At 38.5% G+C, this 27,607-nt stretch overlaps 1 protein-coding gene across 4 annotated transcripts; it reads left to right on the plus strand.

Moving 5' to 3' along the window:
- The first annotated feature begins 373 nt into the window (after positions 1–373).
- LOC111583410 (rho GTPase-activating protein 6-like) lies at positions 374–27,561 on the plus strand. 4 transcript variants are annotated; one of them, XM_055015555.1, is made up of 14 exons: positions 2,425–2,742; positions 16,805–16,964; positions 17,515–17,586; positions 18,456–18,718; positions 18,942–19,137; positions 19,307–19,362; positions 19,449–19,599; positions 19,718–19,866; positions 21,215–21,394; positions 22,167–22,264; positions 22,411–22,673; positions 24,341–24,415; positions 24,500–24,565; positions 27,360–27,561. In XM_055015555.1, the coding sequence occupies exons 1-14, from the start codon at positions 2,596–2,598 to the stop codon at positions 27,398–27,400; spliced, it is 1,917 nt and encodes a 638-aa protein (XP_054871530.1). In that variant the 5' UTR covers positions 2,425–2,595; the 3' UTR covers positions 27,401–27,561. The 4 variants fall into 4 exon arrangements, with proteins under 4 accessions (XP_054871529.1, XP_054871530.1, XP_054871528.1 ...); XM_055015554.1 differs by lacking the exons at positions 2,425–2,742; positions 27,360–27,561 and adding an exon at positions 374–396 and having other exon boundaries at positions 24,500–26,580; XM_055015553.1 differs by lacking the exon at positions 27,360–27,561 and having other exon boundaries at positions 2,426–2,742; positions 24,500–26,580.
- Positions 27,562–27,607: the final 46 nt, after the last annotated feature.

Below are 27,607 nucleotides of genomic sequence, written 5' to 3' on the forward strand. Positions count from 1 at the left end.
GAGTTGATGGAAGACAAAGGAGACACTTTTCAAACATTCTAACAGCAAATTATTTAGTTTTACAGCCACATCCCAAAATATGTTGTGACTTAATGTGTGAACTTTACTTTTAGACATTCCATCTGTGAGCGGCTGATTAGCCATCATTGCCATACAGCTGTGGGGGAACTAATGATTGGTTTGGCCGTTGTAGCAGGGGGGTCCAAATTGATTGACGGACGTAGCTCCAGTATACTCCTGAACACTCCTGGACAGGTACGCGCTGTGCAGCACGTGAAACACTGGTAAGTTTTAGATTTTGTATTAATATTGTTTCTTCTTTTAAGACCAGTCTTCTGTGGCTGCAGGGCCGAGTCCGCCGACGGCGTCATGCGCGTGTAGGGTCGGACAGCCGAGGTAAACAAAATGTTTGTTTATGCTTGTTGTTATCGTTCTGTTGCTTGATTGTGGTTAAACATTTCTTTGTTTCATTACAGTTTTGCCTCTGTTGCCTTGTCTTTTTGCTTGTTTATTTTGTTGTTTCTTTCTTTTAGTTTGTAATTGTTTTGCCTAGTTTTGTATCAGTTTGCTTGGTTAGAGTTTAGTTTCGTTTCTCCCCGTGTGTGTGTTTATCTTTAGGTTGTTGTGGCTGGTTCTCTGGCTCAGTAATCAGGTTTCTCCCCTCCATAGCGGCGTAGGGCCTGTGTGACTGTCAGTTTTAATAACTGCATTTATAATAACATTAGTGTGTGTGTGTGCTGAACATATTTTTGTACCAGAATAAAAATTGTATTTATATTTTTCTATACACGCCTCTGTGTTCATTTGTGCACGTATCTGTGTTTAGTAGGGGAAACCCTCTGTTGAGAGGCAGGATTGTTAACATTCTTAGGGTGAAAGTCCCTAGGTTGCGTTGTCTATTCCGTGTTAAAAGAAACCAGAAGACCCTCACCAGTCCTAACTTGGTTACACATCAGTAAGTGTCTGCGTTCACAGCATGAGCCTGTTGGATTTAACTAAATGTAAAACTATGGAGGGCTGAATGAAGGTTTAATAACATCTCTGTGCTTGTTTTTTTTTTTTTTTTTTTTTGTTAGATATTTATTAATTACTAGCACTATATCCTTATTCTTTAAACTAGCTCTGCTTTAGCGTGTTAATTGCTAGTTTTGTTGGCCCTAGTGCGGTAAGTTGGTCCTGACATTTTCTATTATCCAGCATGTGATTTATTTATCTATTTATTTTTTTGTATATGTTTTGTAAAATTTTTTTTGATCAGTTTAACCTTTTTTATATGCGATTTGGAATTTTTGAAAATGTCTGGACAGTTACATACGTTTTTCCTTCACAAATCTACAATTTTAACTTATTTTTTTTATTTATTTAATTATTTGAACTGATTTATTCTTGGCTGGTATATGTACATGAATAATTATAAAATTATATTAAGATGTAAATCTTTGTAAGGTCTCATTGATTTTTGAGTGAAATTGATTTAAAAAAATAGAAATATAGGGTATAAGTTTAGAAGAATGTCTTACTAGAGGGTCATTTCCCCCCCCCCCCAATTGTGTAGATAGATTAAACATTATATCGCTGTGTCCACTGTATTTGTCGTGCCGGTGTTTGTTGTGAAAGACACATGTAAGGTCCAAACTAGAAGAACTGAACGGGTCATTTTAATAGTTTTGATTGAAGTTTGTTGTATGTTTTCTAGCCATGAAAGCACCTTTCTAGAAATTCAGATACTGGATAGTTTCACATACAGTACCAGAATTATGAAAGAACACATATGGAATTACGTAGTAAACAAAAAGGTGTTCAACAAACCAGAATATGTTTTGTATTTTCGATTATTTAAAGTAGTCCCATTTTGCTTTGATAATGGCTTTGCACACTTGACCTGTTACTGTGACTATTTACTGAAATTTTGAGCTTTCCATCAAATATTTACTAATAAGGTTGATATTTTATGCAATGCATCTTCTTTTAAGTCATTATCAATCACTTACAGACGCTGGGATATATACTTGAGAAATTCTAAATGATATTGAGATGTAAATCCTTTGTGATGTCTTATTGATTTTTGAGCTACGCTGCTTAAATAAAATAAAAACAGCAATATAGGTTGTAAATGTGCAAGAACGCCTGACCAGAGGGTCAGTTTATTCCCTGGTCATACTTGAACGCATGAATCCACTGTGTTTACCCTGCTGGTGTTCATTGCAATTCATCTTTCCAGTTTACCAGCAGGAACCAGCTCTAAGTGAGTCATACCCACGCATAAATTAAAGTCTTTAGCCCTAATGCCTGGGTGTATTGTTTGTTTTGGTGCTTTGGGGAAATTAACACACTTCTTTAAATCGTTATTAAAAATGATGAAAGCAGGAAGCAGTGAGTCAGAGCTTTGGGAGGAGGTGGAAGGGGGAGGAGGTGACCAGAGACTCCAGGCGCGTATTTCATAATAGTGAGCATGCTGACGCGCCTGGGATTTGGTGCTGCCGTGGTGCTGCGCGTCTTTGGTCGCTTGGTTTGGACTTGTGGCAGAGATATGAGTCTGTTGTAACACTTTTTCTATATTTTTTTTTATCCACAATCTGAGTTACTAACTGAGATATGTCCGCTCAAGGATTGCTAAGCAGCGTTTTCTCGTGCTCGCTAAGTCCCAAAAGTATCTCCAAGAGGAGGCTGAGGCAGACCAGGAGTTTGGACTCGGCGTTGATGCGGCATTATGGTACCGAAACGGAGGAGACTTTATGTAAGGTCAGTGTCGGATTTAATCGCCTGAAATGCCAAACGGAACAACTTTGTCTGTGTGTGTGATTCCTCCAGTGTTAAACTTCTTCGATGATAAGATTTGGAGGCGTTGTGATAGTTAGATTTCTGGGGTTGCAAGTTTATCAAAACTTCCTTAAACTCACTTTTCAATTGCTTTTTTTCTCATAAAAAAAACATGCGTGAAATATTTTATTTAAGAAGTTAAGTGGAGCTTTTGGTTCATTCTCGCATTGTACATGCTGTTTCCAAATTCGGGAAGTGGCTGTGATTCCCTCCTGGATGAGGCATCCCAAGTGACGTGATTTCCATTCATCTCAAATAAAACGCTGGGATTATGCTTTTTCTACATCCACTACGTGCAGTTCTGCTTTTGGCGTGAAGAAACAGATCTAAAGGAAATCGAGGTGTCCTACTATTGCAACATCACCGGGTCTGACTAACAGGACAGTTTTGCAGTAGGCTACGTCTGGACGTCAGACAATAGAAGTGATTCAACTGTTGTTTTTTTTTTTGACATATTGATGCCAGCCTTTGCTTTGACTTGCTGGAAGACGTGTGACTGCATGGGAAACTTTGTAAGCCTTATTTTCTTACATCATAGGACAAATTTCAAGATGCTCTTCTGGGAAAAGCGAGGAAAATTCTGTCATAATTTCCTCTGCAAGTATGTCAAACAGAGTTATCATTAAACTATTTTCAGATTCGTGCTTTGTGAATCTGATCATATTCCTATAAAACTCTTACATAACTACTTATGAGCCTGAGAACCAAGGGAACAGGAACATTTTTAACTTGAGCTAAGGAAAACAATGTATTATTTTTCTAGTAGTTTCACAAATTAATGCAATGCTTTCTGCGTTTGTTTCTCTTAAACTCTTTCAGAAAAGTGCTATAAATTAAGTTTTTTTTATTGTTATGACTATACCACGTTAAGCAACAGTCGCAGTGCAGTGCATGCACAGGTAAAAGGCATTTCTGTTACAATTAATAAATCAAATCACTGAATATTAGTGCCTGCGACTGTGTCAGTCTGCTCTGTTGTGCTCAAATTGGTCCTCATGGTAACACTGTTTATGGAGTATAATGGAAATGTATTACAGACGTGACATTATAATAGGCTTGTAATCAATGCCAAGTATCTGTTCCCTCTTGAAGTCATCAACAAGGACACAGATCCTGCAGCCAGAACCCTTAGAAATGTATTCAGTAAATATGAATAAACCGATTAATAATGGAGACAACTATGTGTCACACAGGATATTTAATGCGATTTACGACTTTGGGGCGCGAGCCTGTGCCAACATGAGCCTAAGTTTTTTTAAATTTATTTTTTTAATTTATTTATTTTTTTTTTTTTTAAGCTGGAAAATTTTACCTCCACTGTAGATAACAGCCTCAGAGTCAGACTAGATGTTGTCATTAGTCACTGATATTCTTTTACTTTCACTAAGGCCTTTTGGGGTATTTATAGACGATGTAGCTGTACTGTCTTTATTCTAAGACGAAATCTAGACACATGAGCAGAAATCTCAGTTCTGTTATCCTTCCTGGAGACTCACATGATGTTGTTGTCAGCTTACAGTGACAGTAAGTAAGTGCCCTACTGTATGCAAACTACATTCCAAGTCAGCAATCGAAGTTGCATTTTCTGGCTGTGCAAACACCTAACCAGTGGTTCATTCAGGGACAACAGTATCCAAGAGACTGTTGCAACAACATTGGTGTAGTCAAGTTTACAGCAATTTCCCTTTTCCACAAATCACTGCAGCACCTCCGCCCAATAACAGCCCCAGCTTTGCAAGATTCTCCTTTCATGAGATATGCTTTGTAGCTCAAACTGCTCAGGCCTCTTTCAATACTGACTGCATTTACTTTCTTGAATGCCATCCAATGTATATTTATTTAAGACTGAATCACAAAGGCAACCGTGAGTTTTGATGAGATGCATTAGTTGCAATGGCTTGCTAAGGATGAGTTAGTATCACATGGAAATATACCACTACAATATGTCGTATTCAGTGTATCCTAATGAAGGTGTGCAGTCAAGTTTGTGATGTACATGTTGGTCAAACAAGCAGGTGATAACTTACTGTAGCATAAGAACACATATGTGTCTCAGAATGGTGTTGTTGATCAATGTTATAAATGGCCCTCTGTGTTCAATAGGCTGGCTATTGTTGCATTTTATTAGTGGTGTACTCACTCGGGATCTCTGCAGTCTGAGTTGAGATGGAAAGCAGAGACATCTGGTTTACATGAAGAAAGCTTCAACTCTTATTTCTCACAGTACAGCAGCATGACCTGATCCTTGGCTACAGTCCCTCAGGCACATATTTCTTCCCACAAGAGACTGTCCGTTTACATGGCATGGGGCTAAATCTGCTGCCTTGCAACTGCAGCAACACAGCATCCAGTTTGTGTCTGATAAATGGAAAACATACAGTGGGATGGCTGTAAATGTGAGTGTCAAATCACTGCTTTACATCAATTCATTTCAATCTCACTTTCAGCTACCTTTGTGTGGTTACATAACAAAGGGATATGATCTCCTTAGTGTAACTCAAAGGGTCCTCTCAGCCTAAATATGAGTTGAGATACTTACACTGCATAACCAAATTTAGCTCCTAGTTTTGCTGTGAGAATGCAGTAAGATAGTGGTGGCATAATGGGATGTAAAATTAGTTATGTTGGAGGTTTCAAGGTGCCAGATAAGGTGACAGATGAGAGGTGTATGAATCATCATGGCTTTGCTTATTACATAAACAAAGTGTTTCAAAGTTTTTACTCTTCTCTGGTTTTCTTTGTTGAGTATACTCAAAAGTGAACATGCTGTTCTTACGTATAAAAACAGCATGTTCACTGGTGAGCCTTTTTAGGGCAAAAATACATTGGAGACACTGAGAGGAGACAGAACGTTGAGCAGTAAGCGCTGAAAGTATTATGAAATTAGATTATTTCAGTTAGCAGAGGACAGTTTAAAGCACTGATGTGTTTTAAATAGGCTTTTAAGACACCATTAACAATGTGCACATTACAGTTACATTTTGGTGTTCACCTAAGAATCTACCATACCTTGATGTGCATTGATCTCATGTCTACATCTTCCCAGCATACTGCACTGTAGCACTGATCTTGAGGTGTTCTGACAGTAGGCTGCCCTACTTCAAGGCAAAGCTGTTTAATATGACTGCGGTGGATCTTTTCATTAGTTACAGTCATGTTTAAGATTTGTTTAAGTGGATTTTGCTTTTCATTTTGGGCTGTTATTAGACTGGCCTCTGGTTAGGACTTTGTGAAATATTGAAAAATATTTCATTCTAGTTGAATCTTGGATGTAAAAAACTTAACTTAATAACATCATTTAGTTTCTTTTCCTTTGTCTGCATTCTGCTTCAATATTGTTTTAGGGAAAGCTTGTGTGTAGAAGATGATGATTTTGAAAGGACCCCCAAGCAGTGCATGTTGTAATCTTCACTCATTTGATATAACCCTCAATGCTTTACAGGAATACTTTAGTATGATGCTCTAAAAAAAGATATACAGCTATAAAATATATCCTCACTCACTGAGCTTTCTCTTAGGGACCTGGTAAATCGCAGAAACGTATAAAGCCTTTAGAGGGAGCCGTTCATCATTCTGTTGTAGTAATGTAGTGACAAAATGAGGGCATAAATCACTGGAGCAAAGATTAAGAGTTGATAGGACATACTATCCAAAGATGTGTGCACTCATCTTGTGTAAAGTTAAACACTGAAATTGTAAGTTTTGCTGAATGTACACAGTTCTCAAATTATTCATGGTTGCGCTCCATTTATGACATCGCACATCCATGAGATCATTAGTTTGTGTTGTTTGCTAAAGGGGTGTTGTCACTGTACACATATTTCAAATGTCATTTTGTCTTACTCTCATTCCCTTTATGCCAAGCTGGAAGAGGCTGACTGCATAGAACTGTGGAATAAATGATTGTGGCGCGTTTATTACCTGCATTTTCTCAAAAAGGATCATAATAACCCTTAACGTATGCAGGCCTCTGTCAGTTCTTTGCTTGTTTCACATCGTTATAGCCTCATTTCACAAGCTAGTAAGCAAAGCTGCAAGCGTGATTCTGGAATGGAAGCATCTGAGACATTAAATTTCAAAATGAGATCATGATGTGCCGCAGAACACATCTGAATGCTCTCTTGGAATAATTTGAGGCAGGGAAAGAGAAGTTTGAGAGTACTGAGCAGCTGGAGTGTTTAGGTAAAGTGCCATCTGCATTCCTCTGAGCACCGTAGAGGAGAGATAGCCTGGAGGAGAATGAGCTTGCAGGAAACTGAAAAGTGCTCTCTTGGATCTCACCAAAGGGGGATTAACTTTGTGAAATGCAAGAGGAAACAAACTGAAATCTAGCTTATTTTCAGAAAGACTGAGAGACTCATTAAATCAGGCGGTGCTTCCTCCTCCTCCTCCTCTCCGAAGTTGAAAAAGTGACACTAGTGCTGCAAGACAGACTCCAATTAAAGTTTATAGAGGCAGATGATGACACAAATATTCAGTCTGAGGTGTCTCACGAAAATCTGTTGTCTATCATTGTGCTCTAATGCATTATACTGTCAATACCACAGAAACCAAATAGTTCAGACCACCTTTAATCTCTTCCCCCTCTACTGAAATCCATAGTAGTGAATTTATCACTGACTATAAACATTGTTCAAAAGAGCAAGTTAATTTCAAACAATGAACATGTGGAACTTAATCGGTATTTTGAATGCTTTTGTGCCGTGATGAGTTAGAGAAGACCTTCACACTGTAGCCGTGAGAAAGCTTAGGAAACTGATGTTATTTGTCTAATTGTAGTCGGCAGAGTGGATATTTAATCCTATCTGCATACTAATGCGGCTGTTAGTCTGTTCACAATATAATATGACAGTATAATATTTGTCAGCAGCTGCCCCAACTGCTGTGAACAAAGCCTTTGAATGCATTCGTGCTGTTTATTAAAACGAGTAAATGTAATAAGGGATGCCTTTTTGATTTCTAGATTTCATTTAATTATAAATCACTTCAGTATGGAGTCCATGCAAGTTCATTTGGCATATACAATAAATGGATGTTTTGCTGAAAGCACTACACAATTATCATCAGTTATCTGTGTTTAAATGTGTAAAACATCAAGCTGCTAATATACTGATTTTAGAGAAACATGTATGTAACTCAACTATTTCACAGACTGCATTGTAGAGAGTTTTGTGTTTTGTTTTGTTTTGTCTGTCTGGCATGCTGCCTCCTGTTCATGATCACCCTGCATAGCATTAGGAAACCTCATTTCTAGAAAATCACAGAAGCTTCAGTGCACTTTCCCAGATGATAATACATTTTACAGGGAGTAGCAAAAAAAAATACAACACAAAACAGGAAGAAAAAATTCAAGTCATATGAATCCAATCATAAAGAATGTACAGGTTTTCTCTTTCTTTTTAGTTTTACAATCAATGCTAATCATTGAGCTGTGGGCAAGTCAAAATATATTTAGGTTTTAAATCTTGATTTACTTAGATTTTTATAGAAAAAAGTAAATGAACCCTTTGGAATTAAAGTCTGTGTAGAACACTAAATTGTCTAGGCCTCTAAGTTACACTTATGAACAAACACAAGCATTTTGCTGTTCACAAGAAGCATCTGCTAATTTGAATGTGCCTCATATAAAGGGAACACTTATCATCAAACTGTTGATTTGCATGAAGCCAAAAAGATTCTCAAAGAGCTTAGATATTCATCATACCATAGTTAGATTGTCTATAAGTGGAGACACTTCAGCACTGTAGCTCTTCTCTCTAGAAGTGGATAGCTAAGAAGACTCCAAAGGCTGTATGCTGCATATTAAAAGGTCAAAAAAGAAGCTCAGAGTAACAGCTAAAGGCCTAAAGAAATTACTGCAGCTGCTATATGTCTCCTATCATGGCTGTACCACATGCAAATTATTGAAGAGACATGATGTTTGGGTTTAAATGTTTGGGAAGAACATGCAGCGCTATGTATAGCATCAAAATGGCATCCCAAAGGTGAAGTATGATAATGGGAGCATCGTGATTTGGAACGCTTTGATGCGTCTGGGCCAGAGCAGCTCTTCATTATCGAGGAGAAAATAAATTTCCAAGTTTACTGAGGTATTTTAGGGGATATTGTGAGAGTGGCTGTCTGCCAGCTGAAGTTCAGGCCACAAGAGATTACAATTGTTTATGTGCTATTAGCTTAATCACATTGTGTTTGTCTACACTTGTTACTTCGATGGAGATCAGATCTCGTTTAATGACCAATTAAAGCATTCCAAGCGGTTCACATACTTTTTCTCTTCACTGTAGTCGTTGGCACTTCAGTCTGACTACGGAGATTCATCTACAAGGGCGTTTTCCTTGAATTTGCCCTATTAGACCACTTCTCAGGCGGTAGACTGTGCTAGGCGCTGTCATGTTGCACTTTTTAATGCGGACAACTTTCACCTTTAGAACTCTTATAGGCCTTTTTCACAGTGTCAGTTTTGACCTGTCGTACAGTAGTAGAAAAAGAACTTTAGGGTTTGAAATAACACTAATGATGCCCATGTTCTGTTCAAGAGACCCAGCAGGCTGTGACAGTGAGCCTGCATGTACTGTACCAAGACCCTGAAACTAAAGCAGCTAAATAGAAGTTAATCATTTGTATCATTAATACCTGGGCTTATTTTATACTGGCTCATGTTAAAATGTCTATAAAGAAAGAGGTGCATTGGTGTTTTTTACTTTGCCTTTGACAAGGCCAGTTAGGTCATCATCATTTACTCCTTTCAGGTCCCTACTTAGAGCTCAAACCTAAAAGTGACAGAGGCTTTTATGGTTGTCACACCCAGACTCTGGGCTAGTCTCCTGTTCCACATTAAATCCTGTCCCTCCATTGGAAATTTCAAATCAAAATTATAGGTTTTTCCTGAAGCTGCCCTTGTCAGGCCCACTCTTTTTATCGACTTGCTGCTTTGTATTGATCGGTTGCGTTTTTCTCCTTTACTCTTTTGCTTTTATAGTTCCACCCGCTTTACTTTGGCTGTTCTTTCTGTTCATACGTCTGTCTTCACATGTGCTCATCCTTGTCACTTCCTCCATGTGTTTATATGTGTGATCTCTCTATTGTAGTTTATGTTTTACCCTCTCTGTTCTCTCTCCTTGTACATTTTTGGAGATATTTCTTGCTGCACAGGTCTGATCTGTGGTTATGGGTTCCACCAACATGTCCAGTGTTTGTATACTCTTGTTTGTTGTCTGTTTCTCTACGCTATTACTTTTCACTCTCATTTACTCTCACCCCAACCAGTAAAGGCTCCCTGAGTCTGGTTGTGCTGGAAGTCTCTTCAGTTTTAAAGGGAGCTCTTTCTCTCCGCTGTCTCAAATATGTTTCTGGGATTTTCCATTTAGAATTTTGTAGGGTCTTGATTTTTAAATTAATCAGGTAAATTTCCATAATTAGTAATAGTGTAGGTCCTTAACCTCACGATTTAATTTAATCAATTAAATTTGTATTTCATATATATATTTTAAAGTTTTTAGCCATATAATTGAAATTTCTCAGGTAATGTCACATAATGAATAGAACTGTAAAGTCTTTACATTAATATTTACAATTGCCTGGTAAATTCACAATGCAAATCTTTTTTTTCTGCACTGGAAAGCACTTTAGATAGAGAGCTATTTTAAATATACAATATATATAAAAGTAATTTTGCGAACCTCAAATGAATTGCCTCCAGATCAGTTTATTCAACCCAGCTCACTTCAAATACACAAAATGGATTTTTAAAACCAAGATATGTGCTAAGCAGGGCATTGTACCACTAAAAACTTTACTTATTAGTAGTGGACAAACAAATTGAGACCCTGTTTCAAGAGAAACTCAACCATAAACTGGCATTGTCTGTGCAGATACAGATTTAGCAAAGCTGTCTGCTTGCTCTTATTTTTCAGCTAATTTACTTCTGCTAGCTAACATATAACCAAACTAACATATATAGACTGACAAAAATGTAATAAAATTAAAAATTTAAACTAAAATTTTCCTATTGTGTTCAACTGGCTAAATATTACGCTGTACACCTAAAATATAATTTAATCTAGCTAGCTAACATCTTCAATCTGTTCACTTTCTTCCGCTCAGTTCCGCGCCGCTTGTTGGTCTCCATAGCGACAGTCGCCGTGGCTCATGGGTATTGTAGTACACGGAGTGATACACGCTAACCACAGTAATTAAACCCTCTGATCTGATAGCATCTGTACCGCAGCGTCTGCTCCCAGTGGAGAAATAGTTTCTTTGCATGACTGACGCTACTGTGTGTGATGATCACCTACATTTATATTCGTCTTTTCCTCCCCGGTGGCTTTGTTTTGTTAACTCGACGTAGGAGCGCTGACCCTTCCCGTCCAGCCCTCCCCATCAGCGCTAATAATATTCATGGAGATTGTAAATCAACTTGTTCCACTTTCCAGAGCACGTAACGAGTCTATCAGCACTCGATTCCGTGTGTTATCTGCGAACATGTGGGTCGTGTTTATGTGGGTCGATCGTCTGGAATCTGACGGTTGAACAGTTTGAGTTGTGGCTTGTCTTCTGTGGAGATCTAATGGGGGATCCGCTGCTGGAGAGAAGTCTCACTTATCTTGTGAGTAGCTGATCTTGTTGGTTTGGGGCAATAACTGTGTTTTTTGAAGGTGTCTTAGGATCACAAATAGTTATCAAATATGAATGACATGATTACAGGCGTATAGAAATAGAATGAAGTGAACTTGCAGCAGCCAGACTTTGAGAAGTTCTGACACCTTCTAAATAAGCATTTTTGTATACTATTATTTTATTGAAAACTACCTGAACTGTACCAAGTCATGCACCTGCTTTTTCCACTCCTCACTGAGTATGCAGTAGTGAAAAAGTAACTAAGTACATTTACTCAAGTACTGTGCTTAACTTGATTGTAATACAAGATAAGACAAAACTTTATTAATCCCAAAGGAAATAGTTTTGCCAGGTATTGCTTGGAAAACTAAATTACATCAAATGAGAAATGCACTGCTGGCAATATAATTTATATTATTAGATTATATTATTGCAGTATATAACGCTGGTAATTATTCTGAGATTGATAATGATGTTACTTCATACTTTCATTCCTCTACTTTTCAGAGTCACATGTTTTAGTTTCTGCTCCACTATATTAGTTTTACGGCATTACTTTCTTGAAAGATGAAGAGTTTTTGTAGTTTCTAACCATTTTGGCCTCTGACGTCTCACAAAATTCTTATTTCAGATGAGTTGTTAACAGCTCTAACAAATTGTGATTCCCCCCCCCCCCCCCCCCCCCACTTCTCTCATGGTTTAATTTCAGGAAATATTCAAATTATCCAATTAGAGAAAACTGAAAACAGATTTGTGTAGTTGAACTTTTTTTCTCTTCCAGTGTATCTGGTGTCTCTGTAAATAAAGCTGTATATGAAGTAGTTCAAACTCGCTCCACCTGCAGCAGCTGCAACAGAAAACATGCAGTTCCACATTGAAGCTTAAGTGGTAATAATCTAACATTTTTTTGTGCAGGACTTTTACTTGTAATGGAGTATTTTTACCCAAGGATTTGTGCATTTCTTCCCGAACTAACAGCCTGTGTCAACATTACCGTCTTATTATTAGTTCATGCCTTCAAGGACTTTTAGAAAATTGCCTGTTGTTTAAGGATGCAGCCAGTGAATGCGGTTTATTTAAAACCTAATACAGAATTCACTTTGGGACTCCGAGGCAAATAATGTGAACCGACTGCAAGGACTCTTGTGGAAAACTCTTCCTGTAATGCTCCATTGAATGGCTTCCTGAGCTCTGGCTAATATTCATCACCTCACTGGACCTCGCTCAAGTGTGCTTGATTAACGTAATCTGAGCTTTCAATCTAGCTATATTGTATGAACTACCTTGCACGTTTCCTTTCATTGTATTCTAGGAAGCGCTATTGTGTTCCAGCGAAGCTTTGAATTAAAATTAGGTACTGCTCAACCAAGTGCACCTGTATTCAAGTGCTGCGAGTTCACTGAAACATTAGAGGGGTTTAGATGAATTATAAGTTGATACATTTCAACAGCAGTGCATGCTTGACTGCTGGCGTTGTTAAGAGAATATGCAAATAAGTCATTAAAACTGACATTTTTAACTCGGTAGAAAATTTGACTGACTCTTAAATGTTGGCATCAAATTTGACAAGATTTTTAAGTGTGCATTTCACTGTGGTTTGCTTTGGCAAATCCTGTATTTTCATTCTAAGAATAAACTGCACAAGAAGCAGAAACTTCATCCAGCTTTGACAGCGACCGCTTCTGTAACAACTGGGAACAGCTGTCTGGCTCTGACTTCCATCCGCTGTGACAAATTTGAAAAAAAAAAAAGCATAAAAGGTTGTTAGAAAAAAGCCTTCTGCCTGTCAAAACTGTAATCCTCGCAATCCATTCACTGTCTGAAGAAATATTGGATAAAAACCGCACTCAAGTGACAAGTCTGGACACGACACACTTAAACCCGTTATTACGTAAAAGCTAAAGGGATGCTGCATCAAAAACCCAATACTTAGAATTCCACAAGGAGCGTAATTGGGTGTCGTTTGAAGACGTCACTTCACTGCCAGACATAAACTGTGGGAATAACCCAGCTCATCCTCACATCAGATATGGAGAAAGTTTCCACTCTAAGATAGTCACACAGGAAGAATGTCTGAACAAAACGGACAGATAAGAGCAAACGTGACTCACTCTCTGCCCATAATTTCACGTGCTCTCTACACAAAGAGTGGAATATAAAGCACTGGTAGTTGTTTTTATCAACTTTAGATGATTCTTACATATGAGACGTCTGTTGTCATTCGGAAAATACAATAAAGGATAACAGCGGTGACTTACATTGTGTTTAGTTTCCTATCTGCCAAACCTGTACTGGTTCCTGTCACTGTTTATTAATGAAAGTACTAAAGATAGGTGAGCAGAAAAGCCTCATAAAATACAGACAGCTAACATGCAACAGCTTCAGCAGCAGATAATTGGCTGTTAGCTGGAGCGCTATTCAGTATTAAACAATTCAGAAAGAGTGCCAGCCTCTGTCTCGGCGGTGTGTTATTTCTTCAGCTGAGGGGACTAAAGTGTCAGATTGCTGCTTATTTGTAAAAATAATATGTCTTCCTAAAATGTTCCCTACTGTAGTTGTAGCTGCCAAATTGCTTCCTGTCATCCTTTGTCTTACTCAATGTGATGATAAATTGAATATCTTTCGTTTTGGACTGTTGAACAGACAAAACAAGTGACTTGATATAATGAAAAGTGTACAAAAAAGTGTATTTTTCAACATCTTAAACAGCAGATGATTTATATTGTATTTTTTGTCATAAAACTATTGTGATTGTCAAATGATCATTTTAGTCATTTTAAAAGCAAAAACACTTTCGATTGCAGTTTCTTTGATGAAAGGATTTGCTTCTTTTCTCTGTTATTTATCATTGTGAGCTAAATATCTATCTGAACAAGATATTTAAAATGTCCCTTTGGGAAATAAATGATTAAACAATGATTTATTCAATCCACAGATTGATTGATAATGAAAATATTTCAGTTGTTTAGTAGTTTTTTAAGAAAATGATTACCAAATAAATCAATTTGGCCCAGTGGTTGATTGAAATGTACTTAAATTAACACTTCACTGGGCAAGCGATCATATTTGGTAACTTCACATTAAATATGGCGTTGCTCCCGCCTCTCAGTGAGGTCATGTGGTTTTCACCCAGCCAATCAGCAAAGATCAATCTACATTACAGCTTTCTACATCGTGGCATTTGACCAATCAGCAGAGGCCTAGAACGTATCAAACTTTCTCTTTTCTCCAAAGTTGGAAAAAGATGGACTTGCGGCTTGGTCTTCTTCCATATTTGCGGTCAAAACATCAACGCTAACCATGGTTAGTTGAAAAAACTCGTACATTTTACAGTTGAGTACTTGTGCTAAGTGATTTCTTGGAATGTTTTGTTTTATTTTTTACCACTAACAGGCAAGGAACCATATATGGTAACTTCACTGGCTTTGAATTCCAACATGGAAATTAAAAATTTAGAAAAATGTCACAAAAGTAAAAGTCTTGTTATGTCCTCCAATAGCACTCTAGGGCTGAAATTTTGAATTTCAAAATATTTCAATGACTGTCCTTTAAAGGGTTATTCAACATTCTGGCAAATCTAAACAAATAATCACATAATTCATCTTGTAGAAGCAACACTTTCTACAGCTCAAGAGTGTTCACTGAGGAGAAATCTAAAAACGGGTCGTTTAGGCAGCAGCATCCTTATATGTGGAGTTACAGGGTAAAATCAAAACTGCCGTGAGACAAATTATAGATACAGTGCAAAATAGTAAGATGTTTTATATAGTGACATTATTACAAACAATTCTAAAATTATATTTTTGCTTGTAATGTATTATGTACCTTTTTAAACTATGTTTTTGTGCAATCAGTGTGTTATTCTGTTGGTAATACAACTGATAGTAGACAAGAGTTGACATTGTGTTGCAGATTTCATCCACTTGGTTCTCAGATACAAATTGGTTGATGAACCTTAAAAAAAAACAAAAAAACAACCTGATTTCATACACTGCAGTAGGCTGGTGACCTGTCCAGGATGAATCCTGCTTCACCTTAAGTCACCTGATAGAAGTTCCAGCTCCTCCCTGACCCTACAGACGATTAGCGGTGTACAGATAATGGATGGCTGGATGGACTGACGTCATACATAGTGCTGTAAACAAAAAAAAGTACAACAAATTATCAGTATTTACCACCAAGGTACTTAGATTGTTCCAGTGTCCTGGAGAACTTGCCACCGTTCTTCTGTGGATTTATTTAGTCCAAATTGTTTCTGCCTCTTCGTATAATCCCAGACTGACCTGACAATGCTGAGGTCAAGACTCCTCTGTTCTCCTTCTTGTTGGGAGCGAATATAGTTCTTCTGACTTTTGCTGTATGTTTCAGTACAGTATCATGCTGCAGAATGAAATCAGTGGCCTTCAGATACCTCCCTGATGATGCTGCATGATGTTAAAAAAAATGCCTAAAACCTTTGTGCTGTATTTATACTATACTTTGTAGTACTGCATGTGTACTAGAGAATAGTATGCTACTAGAGCACAGCCCTAATTCTCATTTAATGGGAGTGAGGCACTTTACTGTAAGCCTTATCCTGATAATGAGTTACTAAGCCTCTTTGGAACATGGCTCATATGATTGGCTTGACTGTACTGGATCAAAGCACTGTAATCTCCAGCATGGAGATGCTCAAAGGTTGAGGATTTCAGATCAGATTATTTGCCCCATCATTACTATAGTACTAAACCTTCAGAATGACTGTAGCGATGTCATTATTAACATATTTCTGTGAGATGGTTTTGATTTATTTTGATGATAGATTTGTTTAAAGAAAATCAGTGGAATATGCACCAAAATTATATGCATCATCATCCACTATACTGAGTAGAGCGGGGATAGAATTAAGATGACGCAGGGCTTATGGTGTGTGTGTGTATGCATTATGAATAATCTTTATGCTACTTGTAAAGAAGGATAATCTAGACAATTGCTATTGTGATTCAGTATTTGTGGTGCAACAACTGGTTCAAATCGGCTTTAGGTATGTGTAAAATACTTTCAAAAAATGTATCTTAGTTCACACAGAGAGTGTCACTAATGTTGGCGTGTCACAATATTTGCCTCTTTTACTACAAATTCAGCATCCTAACATCAAGAAGTTAATTCCATTTGCGCATAACAAACTTTTACAGTGTGAGCTGTCCGTTCCTGTCATGGGAAGCGATTGTCCTTTTCAGTTGGCAAGTGAAGCAGAAATTTCTGTCAGCTCATGCACACTGGCGTCATGTAGGGAGCGTGACAGGTCATGAAAGTGAAATGTGACACCAATTATAGACGTGTCTGATGTGTTGCGTGAATACCTATGTGTGTGTGTGTGTGTCCTCAGGGCGACTTCACCTGGAACAGTGAGTCAGGGCGTAGCGTTGGCCTGAAGCCCGTCCCCTTACAAAGCCTGTCGGAGTTGGAGAGGGTGCGTCTCCAGGATGTGGCCTTTAGGCGATTGCTTCGTGGTCACGACCTGGGCTGCCACATCAGCATCCCTAAATGTATGAAAACACACACACACACACACACACACAAACACACACATATGTGCACACTTTTGGGCACCTTCTTGTCCACTAAGTTGCTATCTGGTTTTAGGCAAAAGCTTGACACAGCATTTCTCATCATTTATATGCAGAATGGGAAAAGTTTCTTTGTAAGGGTACAGTCTTCTTAAGCTCTTGCTCCTTTACTGATTTAATGACGTTTTACCAGTAATAGGCTGAATCATCAAAGTTTTTTTGACTGATTTCCTGATCCTGATTTCAGAAACATCCTTGCAGTCTTCACGTTTTGACAGTGTCTTTAATATAATGTTTGAAACTTGTGTTGTCACTGGTTTTGTAAAGGGCATACTCCTGTTTAAGTGTTATGAATTAGGAGTTACTCTCCACATCCTTGTTTTGACACTTTCTGCACAATTTATCTGTGTTACTCAGCTCTTTTGAACTGTGAAACCATTTGGGAAATGAGCCTGAGAGTATCAAGTGGAACAAGCACGAACATGAGAATTATAACTGGGTTTCTTCATTTAACTGTGCCTCTTTTCAGATGGCCACAAGCACAAGAAGTCACTTCGGAGGAAGCTGGACTCATTATCTAAGGAGAAGAGTAAGGACAGAGGTAATGTGGTTCAGGATATACTCCAAATTGGAGCCATATACAATATGTTAAATTGCACCGTTTGCCATTTATTAAGCACATTTTAGTTTCCTATTACAGCGCGATGTGATAGCAGTACCGGGGGAGCTTCAGTGCTCTCCAGCAATTTTCGAACCAGTGAAGATAAACACAGCTATCTTTTAGGCCTGTAGGAGAGCTACTGAGTCTTGTCAGACTTTTATTCCCTCTCCTGTTTCGAGCCTTGTCAGCCTCTTACAATAGAAAATATACTCTTTTCTCCTTTTGGCTGAAGCTGTAGAGGCGCACTGAAGCAGTCACTCTCAGCTGTTTGTACCCATGGAGCACTGAATGATCAGAATCTTACAGTACAGAGGAAGCTGTGATCTCCAGCCGCCACGCTGCCCCACCCGCTGCAACAATCTGGCAGGAAAGTGATGTTCTCTGTCAGACAGGCAGTCGAGGGAAATAACCAAACAATCTTAAGTGGTGGCTCATTCGTTACAGCCTATCCTCCGGCATACCCAGCCCCCTCTTTCCTCTTTTTCCCCTTTTGTTTACAAAGGCACTTGGGAAAGTATGCGCTCTCTACTCTGAATATTAAGTGTGCGCCGCAGCTACACGGTTCTTGCCATTTCTCTCATCGTATTTATTTTGAGCAGGATTTGTTTAAAAGTTCAGGTTTAAATATACTGAATGAAACTATTACAACACGCTTTCCGACACTTTCCACAGAAAATATTCCGAAGGGTATAATAGAGAATACGCTGACATGACTGACACATCTAAAGAGTAATTCTGGATCTCTCTGTTGACTTGGAGCTGACTGTGAACTTTAAGTCTCTCTGCTCATGCTCTTCCTCCCCACACAGAGACTATGCCACAGGCATTTGGCATACCGCTGTCGCATGTTATATCCAACGACCGCGTGCACAAGCTGCGGCACGATCACCCGCGGGAGGAGCACAGTGACCCCACAGAGCTGATGCTATCCTTCCTGCATCTGAACTCCAGCTTCAAAAGGGTTAACAAAGAGCTCTCCAGCAGCAACTCGTCCCTGAGCTCCACTTCTGAAACCCCTAATGAGTCACCTCTGCCCAGCACACCAGACACAGCCCCACGGACTCGCAGGAGGGTAGGCCTTTTATGTCGATAAATGTGGTACATGAATGTAGCACAACAGGGAAATCTGCCCGATTACACTTGCACACTAGATTTCTCTAGGAATTTGTGACCTTTTCAGATATTCTCTCTGTGGGTTGCTGCCATGTAATAACTGCAGCGCATTTTATCACTCACAGTATATACTCTGCTGCTTTTCCCACTCACTACATGGTTGTCACCCATCTGCTTGACAGGGCGGGGTGTCTGTGGATTGCATCACTGACCTTGATGATAACCAGTCTCGGCTCTTGGAGGCCCTCCAGCTGTCTCTGCCAGAAGAGGCAGCTGGAAACCGGAAGAAGCACCACGATAAAAAGCTCAGCCTTAACCCTATCTACAGACAAGTGCCCAGGATAGTGGACCTTTGCTGCCAGCACCTGGAACAATACGGTACCGAGTTCAAAAATGAAACTACATAAGCATAGTGCAGAAAAATATGCAACATATCCCTGTGGACATTTTGTTGTAATAAACTCATGACTCATACAATTTGGATGACTTTGAGGTTGAATATTAGCCACAGTATCAGCTCTGAGGGAGCATCTCTGTCTTTGTTTAGGCCTGCAGACAGTTGGAATTTTCCGTGTTGGGAGTTCCAAGAAGAGAGTACGACAGGTAAGACCTAACTTCTGCACTTTAATGAACCACCTCAGCTCTGAGCAGCATTTTAATGGTATTATTCGTCACAAAATTTCCTCCAGCTTCGTGAGGAGTTTGACCAGGGATGGGAGGTACACATGGATGAGGAGCACAGCGTCCACAATGTAGCTGCATTGCTTAAAGAATTCCTCAGAGATATGCCTGAGTCGCTGCTGACCAGAGAACTCTACACAGCCTTCATCAACACAATGAGTGAGCAGCACAGACATGCTGAATAAAACAGTCACCATTTATGCTGTCACTGGGTGAATTTTTGTTTTAGCTCTGGATTTCTTTGAAACTGACTTAAACTGGACTTCTTTTTCTGCAGTGCTGGATTATTCAGACCAAGAAAGTGCCATCCAGCTCCTGATATATTTGCTTCCTCCCTGTAACAGCGACACGCTGCAGCGCCTCCTCGGCTTGTTGTCCACTGTGTCTGCACATGCTGAAGACAGCCTAGACAATGACGGACAGGAGGTAAAAAAACAACAGGACAAGCTACATTTTTATGTTAATGTAAAGATGAGTCCAAGCAGCACCTGCTTTTTTATGATCTAAAAAAGGTGTGAATATTTTGGTCATAATAGAATCTTTTGGGTTGATTTCGCTTTAGGATTTGACTTCCACAAACCACCTGTGTTGGCTGTACGTCACACATTTGGTAACTTGTTGATTCTGCCAGCAGGAGCAAAATATATACTTAAGAAATGAGCAGCCATCAGAAAATAATGCTGAATATCTTAGACGAACTGTTTTACAAATTTAATGTGATCATTATAAGTCACGACAGCATTCAGAGGGCAGTTGGACAGATGCATGTTGCATCTGCAGCCTCTAATTTGAAGAAAGCACTGTGCCAAAACACAGCACCACTATGCATGATGATTCATTGTGGTGATATTCATTAAAGGATTCACAACCAGTATCACCCTACTGCATAATAAGCACACAAACACCATCTGCAAGCATTATTCTGCTCTGTCCTAATTTGATATGTGTGTATTTTAAAGCACAGAAGCTAGTGTGACGTTATGGCTGTACATTCTGCAACCACCATTTATATCAGCATCTATATGTTTGCATCTTGCCACTCTGCAGGTAATATTATTTTACCGTGTACTTTAAAGCCCGCCTGGACTCTCCTTTTTAATTTGTGAGCCGATTTGTTATGCACCAGTTTGTTTGGAATAGCTGGCTATAAAATTTAAGATGGGTAATGTGATGGGCTGAGAATATAATGATTAATTGTCCTACCCACATTTTTATATTCTACCTCACCCAGTGCTTTTAGACATAACAAAATGGATTTAGGTGTTTGGGAATGAACTCACTGTCCTCGTACACATCATGACCTTTTGCTGTGCAACCAAATTTCCTGTATTTATCACCTTTTAATCTTACTTTTTCACTACTAATTATCACAATGGAGAGGTTTTTTTTCTTTCCCACGGATATAAAGTGGGTTTATTCTTGGCTGTGGTCCTAGAGCATACATACTGAAACTGTGAACAAGAGGTCTGCTGAGTTTCTTTGAACAAAAGAAGGCAGAGCCAGCCTTATTGATGGTGGCAGGCCTGTGGTAGGTACACATTCCCAACATTTCCTGGGCACCATGGACGATCTGTCAACAGCAAAAGACTTACTGCTCATACAAATTATATGAGAGTACAAAACATTTCTTATAACAGCAAGGGGTCAAATTTGGGTAATGACCGAATTATTTCATGTGATCTCAGAGGTTTACTGGCAAAACTGCCAAAAAGATTAGTTAAAGAATGTGTGTGTTCTGTTAAAACATATAGATTCTGTATCCTGTTTTACTTAGATCACAGGAAACAAGATGACGTCACTCAATTTAGCCACCGTCTTTGGACCCAACCTCCTACACAAGCAGAAAAACTCAGATAAAGAGTTTTCGGTTGAGAGTTTTGCTCGTGCAGAGGAGAGTACAGCCATCATCGGCGTGGTCCAAAGGATGATCGATGCTTATGATACGCTATTTATGGTAAGCCGACCTGGATCAGTTAAAGAACACCCAGAGTTTGATCAGACAATCTCAAGGTCTTAGTCAGATTTTCCTTGAGGGAAAAAAGCGTTTATGGCGAGTTCTTAAGCGTAATGGAGTGGAGCCACCTAATGAAATGTAAACATTAACTCTATAGCTTTTGAGGACTAAGCTTTTATGGTCATAAGTAATTTGTTTTTCTCTCTTGGACCTTGTAAAATTAAGTTACTCTTTTCAGCACATGGCAGATGTGAAGCCTCCCACAACAGGTCAACGAGTGTCATTCCAGGCTTAGTTTTGTTTATAGACAACAGGAGCAAGGGCAAGTTTCTCATCTGCATTGTGTTTTCTGCTTTTCACCAGAAACTTTAGAGCAGATGCACTTAATTGAGTATCTAGAAATGATCCGTTAAGGAAATCAGAGGGCGAAGAAGACATTTTCTCTGCATCATTAATAACGATTTCCAAAGTGCTGTTAATTGTTTTCTCATTATACCATACAAACATCTGCTATAATCCACATTGCAGCACAGGTACAGTGTAAATATTGGAAATGCAGAATTGTTGACATAAAAGAAAAAAGAATGAAGTCAACTTAACCAAAAAAATAAGGCTGCTCTTGTTATAATTATGCTGTTTGTATACAATGAAGTATGCATTTAGTTTAGTTTTAATGTGATTTGCTATTAAGGAACAGGGAAAATAACGTGGCTTCCTTACATCTGTTACTCCTTATAATGAGCTTCAGTAAAAAGACTTTTGGTTCTCCTAGGTTCCTGCTGACCTGCAGAATGAGGTGCTGATGAGTTTACTAGAAACCGATCCAGATGTTGTGGATTATTTACTGCGGAGGAAGGCCTCTCAATGCTCGTGAGTTTCCTGCCTCGTCTCACGATTAGTCACATGTTTTTGTAAAGATGTGTGCTTTTTTGAGAAACATATTTTGCATACGTGCATATGCATGCGGTATAGATATACCTAGTGCTTAATGTGTGTTGTCTTCCTCATTTCTGTAGAGAGTCAGGCCTTCTTAGACCAGAAGAGTCCTTTCCTCTGACTGAGAGATGCTTATCCAATGACTCCCTCAAAGCATCGAGTGGAGAGTTGTCTCCATATGACAATAACTCCCCTGTCCTGTCAAATCGACTGCTGTGTAAATACCCAGAGGACAGTGATCTACGCTCAGAAAGGGTCACCAGACCCTCTGATAAGTACAAACTCAGAGATCATTCGAAAGATGGATCTGGCAGCACCTCTCCTACCCTTTCTACTGACAAAGGTGAACTAAATTCATTTTAAAATACAGTTTTATTAAGTATAATTTAAAAGATTTACTTTGGGAAATGTGCTTGCCTATTTTTTGCTGAATTAAATATATGATAACCTTCATTGTCACAATTCTAAGGTACATGAGCAGCTTAGCTTAAATGACTAGAAACAGCAGGAAACCGTTAGCTTGGCTCTGTTCAAATGCACTGAAAATGTGTAAAATAACTCTGTATAATAAACATTTCTATTGTTTTTATTGACACACATATTTACCTATCACATATAAATTTATAAACTTATGGAAACATTTAAACAGAGCATGCTAGCTGTTAGTGCTATCTAAGCTAACTGGATGCTGGTTGAATTGATTTTCTCCTCTAATTTCATGCAAGTAAAGTTGAACTGTTTCTTAAAATTGTGTCAGTAATTGCATAAAAGACATTTAGAAGTGTAGTGTCAATTTAAATGGCTTGTTAGCTTTCAAAAACAACAGCTCCCATGAGGCTTTGACAGTGCATCTGTGACTAATGGGATAAGCTGTTGCTGAATGTCAACAATAATAATCAGCTGACTCCTTGAAATACTGCCAAGCAAGCAATTTTAATGTCTTAAAAAACAAAACAAAAAATAAAAGCAATATCATCAAATCTTTCAAGCCAATACAGTAGCTAATACTAATCTCAGAATAAAGACGAATTCTAGTATTGTGTTTTTGGCTTTTCGGAAAGACGAGTAGCGTAAATCTAAATGGGTCGATATATAATTAGGAGGGAATTAGTAGGGACTTTGAAGTCCATGGGATATATCTTGTATCCATTTTTTATTAAAAGTAAAAAAAAAAAAATATTTTTATGTTCATTATGATCATGTCTTTACAAATTCCACAGTTATTTATTGTGGAAACAATCCCTTAATAAAAAATAACTATATCACTAAAATGTCAAATAAATAACCGTGCAAATTTAACAACAACCACCTTCTAATTAGCTAAACAACAATAAAATGGGCTTATTCAAAAATAGTTTTGATTGTGTTCTTTTTATTAACTTGAGATAATCATGACAGATATTTCTTTTTTGGCAATATATCAAATTTTAGATGGAAAATAACAAATTGTATCCATGTCAGAGAAATCAATTTCAACTAAGTTATCCATTACAAAAACATCTCTCAAGGAAGTGTGTTAATTTCAGATCACATGACCTGCTCCACATGATATCATTTCCTCCTGAAGAAAAGACTGACAAGACTCCAAGGCTTTCTGAGTTATTTAATATAAAGTGGTGTGTGAGTCAAGTGTGGATTTATGGCATGTCAACAGGTTTACTACAATATCTTTAGAAATAACTTTCAATTTTATTCAATTGTATTTTACAAGAATCTTTCTGTAAAAATGCCATGTGGTGTTTGATTATAGGCGGCCATGTTGATTTTAGTCCTGAAAACAACAATAATTTCAACTATGATACCTGTCAACTATGATACAAAAACTCCCACAATTACATATTGACTCACATACATACTGTTCGTGTAACATTGCCGAGGTGAAAGGGAAGCAGAAGCTAGCTTGAGAACGAGGGCATCACTTTGCTTCTGTTATATTTTGCCCAATTAGAAGTATATAAAGATTTCCTAAGCTTAAGTAAGTAATCCTCTTAATTCTTTTGTTTTTATCAGAGCTGTCAATGGACAGTTTCTGGGACACCTGGCAGGAACTGCTCAGGAAGGATTTAACTGGCCACTGCATCACTGGTAACAGAATCCTCTTTACATGTTGCTCCAGATGGTTGGGGGATATGAAATGAATGCTAGATGTTAATGAATGGTTTCTCCCAGGCTCCCTTGGAGACGCGTCGGAATGTGACTCGTATGGATCATCGGAGGGGCTGAGCAGTCACCAAGGTAACAACAAGCTGCCCGTCAGACCGACACAAACGTCATTGGGCGTTTCGGAATGCAGGCCACACCTCCCGGTGGCTCGCAGCAGCAGTGGTCCTCACGACCAGAGAGAGCAGAGACAGCCAGAAACATCATTGCATCAGTCACTGAGCAGCCAATCAGCAGCCATTAGCTCAGACAACTTAGCACAAAGGACAGGATGCCCTGCGTGTCCGTTATTTAAGGTCAGGACGGACAGTTTGTCTCCCTTTCACTGTTCTAGACCTCTAAGAGAGACTCACATTTCCCACTCCACACCCTCCCTCTTCACACATAAGCCTGACCTCCAGACCCCACAGCAGTCCCAGCAGAGCCCTGCCCTCCAGACTGGAGATACAACAGGTGCCTCTGGGCCCGGAGAAGAAAAGGGCCCTGATCCCTCAAACTGGCAGACAGAGAGGTGGCATATATGGCAGATGCTGTCAAAAGAAAATCCAGAAGCCCTGACAGAAACCTTGGTGTGATGCACCTTTAACTCTAAACTTTTAGAGACAGTTATCTTCATCCTGTCACATCATCATCTGTAAATTTATTCTATTTCATATGCTGATGAAAATATACCAATTGTTATTTTGCAAGGTGGAGCGTTTAACTGTACATATGTAAAGCATGCTTTTGTTTCTAGTTCATTGCACTCTGTTGTGCAATAATGAAACACGGAGAAATAATTTGCAACAACCATGAAAAGCTTGTATTTAGACTTGAATGTCTTAATTAGACTTGAATGTTTTTTTAACGTTGAATGTAAAAACATAAATCCTCTTTATATCGTAATAGCGCTTTAAAATTTAAAGTACCTTAATGTGTACTTTGGCTACTTTAATACTGAGCTTTGTTGCAGGCAGGCTGTAATCTGCTCACTTGAGGAAAAGCTGCAATTTGTGTCCACATTTCAATTTATTTTTTTTTCCACCAGAAAATTAAAACTGGATTATTATGTGTTTTCATAATGGGTTATTACACTATTTTAAGTGAATTGTCACATTTCAGCACTCAGTGTGTGCTTATCTGCACTCCTGCTTTTGTGTTTGATATAAAGTAATAACTGTTAAAGGAGCATTATTTGTAGAGACAAATTTATATTATTTGTAAATTTGCAGTATTTTATAATTTAATAAAAATCAATTTTGCCTCTTTTTTCAGATGCCACTTAACAAATTGACTTTGATTTTGTTCTTGTTTTTCTATATTAAAATAATCTCAGCCTTTCTGGTGTCATACAGTTAAATTCAATAGAAACCAAATTGCTCTCAAAGTAATGTTTTCTTTCATATTTGGCATCGATCTGACTGTTGACTAGTCTGACTGCAGAGGACAAAGTTATAAACGTGACACACTGACACTGCATGTAAGAAAATGATGCGTAAAGTTGGATCGGTTCTGCAAAGTGACTTGAAATGCCTTCAATCTATATGAAAAACATCAGAAAGTCAAATTAGAGAGTTCATTTGGACCAACTTGTTGCTAGTAGCATATGTACAGTTTAACTGCAGCACTGACCGTTTATATCAGTAAACTATGTCACATCATACATCATTATTTCCACATGCACTTGAATTGAAATTGCAAATGGGTTTAAGTACACTGAAATATTTTACCTGCAATGTAGAAAAGCAATGATGAAGCAAAGACAATACAGTAGTGTGTGTATTGACATCCTTAGAAATATGTTTCCTGATGTCAGATAATGTAACCTGAACCTTTATCTTTGTCGTTAACTCAGAAATCAGCATGAAGTTGAGCTCAAATGTTGACTAAATCGTGACATGCGGCACTGATTCTGCTCAACAACACATTAAAACAGTTATTTAAAACGGCCACAAGAGGGAAGCATCAGACCAGGGAATGCTTTTCTTTGGCTTTTCTTTTTCATTGTAACCAGCGAACATTGTGAGTCTGTGAAGTGGGTTTTAAAAATTCATTATGTATTGAAGAGCTGCTTGTTGCATTTCATTTCTATTATAGCCCTTTCACCGTGATTCCGTGTGGTAGGAATAATGTCTGTTTTTTCTGTTTGTAAAGATCTAATTATGCTCCCCATGTATTGATGTTGCACATATTTTGTCTGATCAACATTAATCTTGCTTTATGTGGATAAAAATGCAAAGTCTGAGCTGAGCTGAGACAATAACTGGCAAGATTTAGCGATAAATTCATGTTTGGAGGACTGGTATTGATAGAAGTACTCAATATAAGTGCATAATAATGCCAGAAAAGAGTGCCACTGGAATTTAAAATAGATTACAGCCAGTTTATGACAATAAGGGAATGCATATTTGAGAGTTTGGTTTGATTACTTGCCTTTAATTGATGGAAATGATTGTGATGACTGTGTAATTTAGTCTTGAGCTATGAAAAATAGGGATTTCTGACCCAGTTGTTAAACAAAAGACAGGATTTGTGTTCAAACTTTCAGAGCTCCACAGCTGTGTGGGTTGAATCACCTCACAGTCCCATAATGACGAGACCGAAGAGACAAAACAGGATGTCTGGATGTGTTTTACATAGATTCCAGCCTTACTGATATCTGCCATCACTTTTTAGTTTTTTTTTTTTTTTACATCTGGGTTGCAAATGAAGCCATTCATTGTTCCAAACACAAACAGTCCAAACACGGTGGAAAAACCCCCACAAAAACAGACACTAGAGATGCTGCGTTCTTGTGTCTTGCCTGCTGAATGCAAACGATCGAGATCAAATATTTAATTTCACGCCTTATCTTTGCATTGCTGATGGCTGTAAATTGATCCTTTGGCAGAGTGCTGCTGCTGTTCCCAACAGGAGGTCCATCCTGTCTGAGTCCTCGCCCCGGCATCAGGAGCAGCTGCAGGGAGGACAGAGGAAGGTCACCGCCAAAATGAGACTGAACGTTCAGAAACGAGGGAGGCCCGGCCCTGCGGTTTCAAGGTCGAGATTGATACACAAATCTCTCCGCAGAGGAAGAATAGAGCTCAGTGGAGCTCATTAAGGTGTTAGTCATGCACAATCACTCTCAAATCAAATGCG

Source organism: Amphiprion ocellaris, chromosome 11, assembly GCF_022539595.1.
Source record: "Amphiprion ocellaris isolate individual 3 ecotype Okinawa chromosome 11, ASM2253959v1, whole genome shotgun sequence".
Classification (NCBI taxonomy): Eukaryota; Metazoa; Chordata; class Actinopteri; family Pomacentridae; genus Amphiprion; species Amphiprion ocellaris.

What these genes read in the sequence shown, in the direction of transcription:
- LOC111583410 (XM_055015553.1), top strand. Translation starts at nt 2,596, where the DNA reads ATGTCCGCTCAAGGATTGCTAAGCAGCGTTTTCTCGTGCTCGCTAAGT. An exon ending in CCACATCAGCATCCCTAAAT is followed by an intron (nt 16,965 to 17,514) that starts GTATGAAAACAC and finishes GCCTCTTTTCAG; the next exon opens with ATGGCCACAAGCACAAGAAG. An exon ending in CCAAGAAGAGAGTACGACAG is followed by an intron (nt 19,363 to 19,448) that starts GTAAGACCTAAC and finishes AATTTCCTCCAG; the next exon opens with CTTCGTGAGGAGTTTGACCA.